The following is an 8,027-nucleotide window of genomic DNA, read 5'->3' on the forward strand; positions in this document are numbered from 1 at the left end:
AAATATTGAAGGAGCAGTATTCCCCCCCCCCCCAAGAAACACAATAAGTAGGCTTGGAAAGTCTGCCTTCTCCTGTTCTTTAAAGTTCTTTGAACTTTGGTGTTGGAGAAGTTTTCTGAGGACTCGTAGACAGCCAAGAAAACAGTGGATAACCTAAGAGTTTTTCTCAACCTTGGCAACTGTAAGATGTAATAAATAATAATGATGATGAAGTTGGAAGGGACCTTGGAGGTCATCTAGTCCAACCCCCTGCTCAGACAGGAAACCCTATACCATTTTGGACAAATGGCTGTCCAGTCTCTTCTTAAAAACTTCCAGTGTTGGAGCATTCACCACTTCTGGAGGCAGGTTGTGTGAACTCCAACTGCCAGAATTCCCCAGCCAGCATAGGAGTTGAAATTCACACCTCTTAAAATTGCCACGGTTGAAAAACAAACCAATTCGAGTTCTTGCTGAGGTATAAATGATCAGGAAGATCAGCAGCAAAGGGGATGAGCACAATGGTAATAGGGGCACCTCTGCAAAATCTGAGGGACCAGGTTAAGGATGGATCATCATGGAGAATATCTATATGGCTACTAAGAATAAACAGCAACTTAATAGCCCATAATCCATTTTTATTATCTTCCATAAATCTTGAAGATTCCCTCAGACACCCATCCATAAGGAAAATGTGGTTTCTTATACATTACAGAATGGGGTTCAAACAATAGAGGAACTAGGGTTTCAGGGGCAGAATGAACCACCAGAAGCCAATAGTAGGAGAGTGGTGAGGGGCAAGCCAGAATTACTTGGGCTTCATTCACACCTGTTAAAAACTAATTACAGATTACACAAGCCATAATTAGCTGGCTTTTAACATAACCATGAGGGTCCTTAGTATTCTCTGAACTTGGTTTTCTTCCAGACATTTCATTACAAAATTGAGTAACATCAGTGCCAGATGATTTTAGTGATGATAGTTGGGTAATGAAATGTCTGCAAGCAAACCACCAAGCTCTTGGAAAACATCAAGGACCACACAGTTTAACCCTGAGCTACACATATTGTCTTTTATCAATACACCAAACCATAAGGCATGATTTACAACCTGTGGTTGGAGTGGCCCAGCCTTCTAGGCCAAATCCAGACAAACCATTTTACATTAATATACAGGTCTAGCCTGGCTTCAATAGAAATTTAGCACTGTCAGGGGTCAATAGCCTGTGAGTTGTAGAGAATATCCTAAAATTAAGTCCACAATTCAAATCCCACTCAGCTATGGACCCCAGGCTAGCCTGTTCCACAAGCTTGGGGGGGGGGGGGAATGGCAGGAAGACAACAGGAGGAAAAACACAAGATTTATAAGCTATAAGGAAGCTATAAGAAACCTCATTGAATTTAATTCCAGCAACTCCCATTAGAGGCAAACTACTCTATATACGTTGTTGACTCTTCCTGTATCCTGTCAGTCAAAATATACACTATGCTCAGGAGTATGGAACTTGTAATTCAGCAGCCTGTAGAACACCACAATTCCCAGCAGCCCCAGTCATACTCAACCTCAGACACATTGTTCCCTCTTGGCAAAACCTGTTGGCCAAATAGAATTGTCCACTTGGTTTGAATTTGTCCAAACTTGAGTTACCCCAGCAAGTTTCATAGCTGGACGATGGAAGAGAAGAGATCTGCTTCTTACTCTGCTCTCCCAGGCAGCCAAAATTTAGGAAGGGTCTAGTGGCATCTTTTAAAACTAACCCTGAACTGAAAAACCTGAACGATTTTCCTGAACTGCATGTGCATTTGATGCCTTGCTTCACAGAATTAGTTTCAAAAGATCCCAGCAGACCTTTCTTCACATTTGAATAGGAAGCAAAATTGGAATTACTGCTTGCAAACAAATATAAACCAGCATTTCTACGGAGGAGCAAAGACTGAATGACAGAATCACGCCAGGATAGTTTCACTTTATTCATGCAAGTTTTATTTTTTTTGGGTGCAAAACAAGAGTTGGGAATCAATCAAATTTGATAGATTTAATTCTAACATCGCCAACAATAGAGAAATATTCCGCTGTATCCACTTCCAACCTATTTGGGAACTTCATTTCTTCGCCCTTGGGCATTTTCACAGTGATTTCTTTGGCATCAAAGCAGACAAAGATCTGGAAGAAATCAAAAAGAAAGTCCCTTGAGATAGTTTATTATACTGTTAGGTGCTATTAAAGTTCATGAGAGGGAGCGCATCAGTTTGGTGTCATTTTTGAAGCATCTTGTAATGGTTAAACCGCTAGTGCAGCGGTTCTCAACCTATGGGTCGCGACCCTATTTGGGGTCGATCGACCATTTCAGGGGGGTCGCCAAGCAAGGCTGTCCGCCATTTTTTCCCCCTTTTCCAGCAGGTGCCTTACCTCCCTTGGGCTGGGCCAGCTGGTGGCCCAGCCGGTGGTCAGCCTGCTCTGTCTCTGCCGCTTACCAGCTACGCCTCGGCCGGCGCAGGGGGCGGCACCACGCATGTGCGGCGCTCCCGGGCAGGGAAAGTCCTCGACTTACGACCGGTTGGGTAGTCCTCAACTTACGACCGGTTTAATCCTCGACTTACGACCAGTTGGGGGTCCCGGCATTAAAAAGGTTGAGAACCACTGCGCTAGTGCAATAGGGTTTTTAAAAAACGTAATCCACAAGACATTAATTTGTTTCAAGCAAAGCCATTCCCTCCAATACAACCTCCACCAATGTTGTCTAGTGAGGTCAACCTTTCTGTTTATCTTGATCAGCTACTTTGATTTTATTTTGATTAGTTGTAGAGTTCAGTTTACCTCTACCTGGTGCCCTCCAGGTCTGATAGCCATGCTGGTGTTTGAAGTCCACACATCAGGAAGATACCAAGTGGAGGGGTAAGTTTTTCTTACCTTGAATTCTTCCCCTTTTTGGAAAGGGAAAGTGTCCTCCCTGACCTCCATACCCCATTCTCCACACGATTTGGAATTGCAAATAATGGTCCTAAGATCCCCATAACTCTCAAAGCGAGGGTTGAAGTGAAGGACCAGCTCAGATTCATTCTGGCCCAAGTTGATGGCAAAACTAGAAAGAACAAGTTTTGATCATTAGTAGATAGTCCAAGAAATCTATTGCCATATTCAGACCTCTACATCCACAGTACATGTGCAAGTATAAAAAAGAAACCATAAAGACGAGATGTCCAGAGCAGCCCTACTTACAAGGTTACTCTGTACTTTTACCTTTATTTCCCAATTCCACAGGAGAGAATTAAGTTTTTCTCTTCCAGAGCAGAAAATATAGTTCGACTGCATTAGAATTACTGTCCGGCAATTATCCTCAGAGTAATTTGAGATTTGATCCAAAACTATCCAATTTATGAATACATGTTGGACCTTTGAGTCATTCAAAGGTTAGACCTGATGTGCCAAACCATGTTCACATTCTCATTCTATGTGCCTGGCAAATTTTAACACCCTGCCTTCCCTGGATCAGTATTTTTCAATATCAGCAAGACGTGTGTGGATTTCAGCTCCCAGAATTCCCCAGCCAGCAAACATGGGAGCTGAAATCCACACATCTGAAAGTTGGCAAGTTTGAAAAACACTGCCTTAGATCTTGCTTGTACTCCACATGCAAAAAAACCCTGAATTGCAGAACAATTCCAAGCTCAAGCTTTTTTTTCAAGTCAAAGACCATTATGCTTCATTTTCTCTGTGTTTTAAATGACTTCGAACTATAATTCCTTGAAGGATTGTATATTTGGCATTCCTTCACTGTAAATGCTCCAACATAAGATATTGGACAACCATTTATCTGAAATGGTATAGGGTTTACTGCCTGAGCAAGGGGATAGACTGGATAAAAGACCTCCAAGGTCCCTTTTAACTGTTATTCTATTCTATTCTATTCTATTCTATTCTATTCTATTCTATTCTATTCTATTCTATTCTATTCTATTCTATCCTAATTCCAATTCCAATTCCATTCCTATTCCCATTCCCATTCCATTCTATTTAGGGAATATCATTATATAACCATGCAAAGACAATTCATTGTGACTTTAAAAAAAAAAAACTACCTAGGTCAGTGGTGGTGAACCTATGGCACACGTGCCAGAGGCGGCACTCAGAGCCCTCTCTGTGGGCATGTGCACTGTTGCCCCAGCAGAGTTTGCCAGAGTAGCAAGCACGTGGTGTTTGGAAGCGACAGGGTAGGAAGTGAGCGAGCAAGTGGTGTTGGCCCCCAGGGTTGCCCCGGAGATGGTGAGGGACTGGCCCCTGCCACCCTGGCCCTGGTCACGCTCACTCAGTCTGCCGTGTCCAATGCAGCCACACCCACCCAGTGGGCCACACACCCCACTCCCCCCCCAAGGGAACCACAATACTGATGCAGCCTTGGCACTTTGCAATAAAAAGTGGGTTTTGGGTTGCAGTTTGGGCACTTGGTCTCTAAAAGGTTCACCATCACTGACCTAGGTTCTCCCCAAAAAATTACAACAAAGGAATGATACATTTAAATGATACATGTGCAGGCCCAACTTTCCACTGAACAAAAATGGATTCAGTCCCTTTATCACAGAATGAATTCAACCCAATATCCATCCAACCCCATATTCTTTGTAATCAAAGTACAATTCTCTTATTGACAAACCTTTCAGCATCTATTTCTATCTTGGCTTTTATTTTGATGCAGTCACCAGACCTGATTTTCATGTTAGAAACCAGTTGCTAAAAAAGAAGAGCATGGGATGAGAATAGTCAAACTTCCAGCCCAAAACATAAAAGAACATTAATCAACATTCTGTAATTAGCTCATGACCAGTGATAAAAATTGAAGGAACAGGAAAAAAAATCAGGAAAAAAAAATTCCCCCAGGGATCTTGGTTTTTTTTTTTTTCTTTATATAAAACCTCTATGTAAACTGGAACATGCAGGATTTCTCTGAGCAGCAGATGATGTATTAAGCACTTTTTTTTTAGGAGAAAAGTTCTTTTCATGCAAAAAGCACTTGTTCCTCCTTTATGCTTAGATGTGCTTCCCTTGTTATTTTTAAAGATTAGATTAAAAAATGTTATTTTTTAAAAAAAATTCATGCATTTCGAATTCTGGAAGTGTTTTCCCAGAAACCTAAAATTGTTTTTCCATTCACTTCAGAGTTTCCACAAATTTTCCATCTTCACCACAGACTATAACCAAATTCTCACATCACTGATTTATTTCACATGATTTCGTGAATTGACTAGAGTTGCACATCATATTAACCTATTTTTCTTTTTTTAAATATATTTTATTAATATTTTAATCTAACCTATTTTTCTTAATTTTCCCAGGGAGACCAGAGAGGAGACAGGACTAGATAGCAAATTCTATTTTGTTGTAAAGCTGCATTATAACAGAATCTTGCAAGTCTGAAAATAGGAATTTTTTTCTGTCTCCTTCAGAGTCTGAGAAACTAAGGAGGGTCCCCTCTGAACCTCATTCTCTGCCCATTATGGACTACACAGGATATGCCCTCTCTTATCTGACCATTCTTCATTCCCCATTTCAAGGACTTCCTCTCATTCCATTCCATTTTGCTGTATTTTGCAACCTACAATATTTGGATTGCACATATTAAACCAAAGCTAAGCAAACCCAATTAAAGTTTAGCATAGTGCATGAAGCTGGTTTTATTTAAGCTAAGTCGTATAAACTTAATTGCTTATGAATAAAGTTATTCTAAATAGATAGAAAACAACTAGTATACATTAAACTCATTACAAAGAGCTTTCCATAAAAATTTTATATAAGGAAAAGAAGAAAAACAACCTTGCAATTCAATATGGGACTGCAGCTGTGGGGAAACCCAGAAGATCAAGTAACTGGGGCAATTTCAGATAGTTCGGCTTGGAAAGTACAAAGCATTTATGTAAAGGTATGTAGTACAAAGTTTGTACATATCTGTGCACATTGCAGAAAAAAGACAATATTTTCTTCTTTTCTCACAGTGAGAAGCCAGGTTTGGCAGAGGAGAGCAATAAGTGAGAGATCCAAAGCAGTGGAAAATAAATATTTTTTCGTTCATTACATAATCCAATTACACTCCACATAAGGATAATATTCAAAATGGATTGGAACAAAATGTGGAAAAGCAACCCGACAGCTGGGTCAATTACTCTCAGCATCTGATGCAACTTGGTTAGTTTAAGATGGGTGGACTTCAATTCCCAGAATTCTGAGAGTCAAAGTCCACCCACTTTAAAGTTGCCAAAATTGAGAAACACACATTGTAGATTCTCCCACCAGGACTGTGGAATAGAAAGGAGGCTGGCTCAGGAATTCTGGGAGTTGAAGTCCACAAAAGAGCCAAGGTTGCCTATCCCGGTATAGGGTTTCCTGCCTGAGCAAGAGGTTGGACTAGAAGACCTCTAAGGTCTCTTTCAACTCAGTTATTCTGTTCTATTCTATGGACCACTCTCTTTAATGTTCTCTTCAGTATATTTTATCACGAGGTCCATGTAATTTTTGCACTTCTAAAAAAATGCTAACTTCTTTTATTACACCAAAGTTGTAAAGAAATGTTTTTCAACTTGAAGATGGGTGGACTTCCAACTCCCATACTGGCTAGGAGATGCTGAGAGTTGGAGTCCAGCCGTTTTCAAGTTGCCGAGCCTCAAAAACACCGCTCTAAACAGTATAGTCATATATTACTGTTCTCACTTCCCTTCCCGGCCGCGCAACATCAGCACTCCTGGACTCCAGGGAAAAAACAAACAAACTACATTGCCTTTTCTACTCACCACTGCCATCGTTTTGTCGATTTCTCAGAGAAGTCGCAATACGCTCCGCAAATCAAACCAACACCCTTGATCGCCCCAGGCTGTTTCCCCGCAATCTTGAAATAGCTTTCAGCTGCAGGTGCTTTTTTTTTATTACCAGCCAATCAGGAGTGAAACGCTAAGCACCAATTAATGAGATGGAGAAACGAATCTGTGGCGGATTATGAGGGTTGATCAACGGAGCGGTGAGAGGGCGTGTGCATACACGTGTGTTAAATAGACATTAAAAAATAGAAGTAATAAAAATGTTTGCACGACCTATTCTTGGCTTGGAGAGAAACTTATCTTTTTGAACGTATGCAAGGAAAAGTCCATTTAGACTACAACTCCCAGAAATCCTCTTGATCAGACCCATGAATGTATTTCTATGGCGGGGGGGGGGAGTCAAAAGGAGAGCCATATGACTACAGTTCCCAGCAGACTTTCGGAACACGACTAACCAATGGTTTTAGCCATGGTGCAATTGTGATTTGTGGATAAAGAGTGTGGTGTTGCGGATTGGCTGCATTGGGGGAGGGTCTAGATTTGCAATTCTACGGCCCAAGAGAACCTCTTAAGGGGAAGGGGCACGTTTTTGCAAAGGTTTTACGCAGATCGCAGGTGGAAATGTTAATTATTCCCATTAAATGAAAGAATTACAAGGGAACCCTGTGAAGAGAGTGCAGCTAGAACTGCAAGCAAATGGACACCTCAGCTGAACTCAATTAAGTGTTAGCGCGTAGGAAAAGAAAGACAAAAAGGAAAGCAGCAAGATTTCTTTAAAAAATTTCTCTTTTGTAATTCCCTTCAAAATATTAGTTCCATCATTAAGTTTTCTCACAAGGCAAGTAAATCGCTTAAATCCAGAACTGCACATTTAAACTATAACCCATTCATATTTATCTGCTTAATCACAGAGACAGGGTTAGAGTGAAAAGGATTTATACACAGCATGAAAAAATTTGGAAGTGATTCCCTACAGATTCCTTTTTGCTCAGGTGTATAAAAATTGTTGACATATTGCTGACTTATGGAAAGAGATGCTAGCTAGTCCATGTGCATCCTTATTTATTTGAAGCATTTTTCTGCCCACTCTTTAAAAACCTTACAAGTAATATGTACATTTGAGTAGGGCAGTGGTTCTCAACCTTTCTAATGCCGTGGCCCCATAATATAGTTCCCCATGTTGTGGTGACCCCCAACTGGGTGTGGCCACCAATAAGAGGGAGTAGGACAGCTAGGGAAAAGGG

At 40.9% G+C, this 8,027-nt stretch overlaps 1 protein-coding gene across 1 annotated transcript; it reads right to left on the bottom strand.

The window, feature by feature from the left end:
- Positions 1-1,930: 1,930 nt before the first annotated feature.
- Positions 1,931-7,092, bottom strand: LOC120313439 (galectin-1-like). Its single transcript, XM_039355353.1, has 4 exons — positions 6,760-7,092; positions 4,632-4,708; positions 2,891-3,062; positions 1,931-2,143 (listed from the first exon to the last, which is right to left on the bottom strand). The coding sequence occupies exons 1-4, from the start codon at positions 6,766-6,768 to the stop codon at positions 1,997-1,999; spliced, it is 405 nt and encodes a 134-aa protein (XP_039211287.1). The 5' UTR covers positions 6,769-7,092; the 3' UTR covers positions 1,931-1,996.
- Between the last annotated feature and the right edge of the window lie 935 nt (positions 7,093-8,027).

Source organism: Crotalus tigris, unplaced genomic scaffold (genome assembly GCF_016545835.1).
Source record: "Crotalus tigris isolate CLP2741 ecotype Arizona unplaced genomic scaffold, ASM1654583v1 scf7180000018682.9941245338:1185362, whole genome shotgun sequence".
NCBI lineage: Eukaryota > Metazoa > Chordata > Lepidosauria > Squamata > Viperidae > Crotalus > Crotalus tigris.

What these genes read in the sequence shown, in the direction of transcription:
- LOC120313439 (XM_039355353.1), bottom strand. An exon ending in ATAGAAATAGATGCTGAAAG is followed by an intron (nt 3,063 to 4,631) that starts GTTTGTCAATAA and finishes TGTTCTTTCTAG; the next exon opens with TTTTGCCATCAACTTGGGCC. An exon ending in AAAAAGGGGAAGAATTCAAG is followed by an intron (nt 2,144 to 2,890) that starts GTAAGAAAAACT and finishes GATTTCTTCCAG; the next exon opens with ATCTTTGTCTGCTTTGATGC.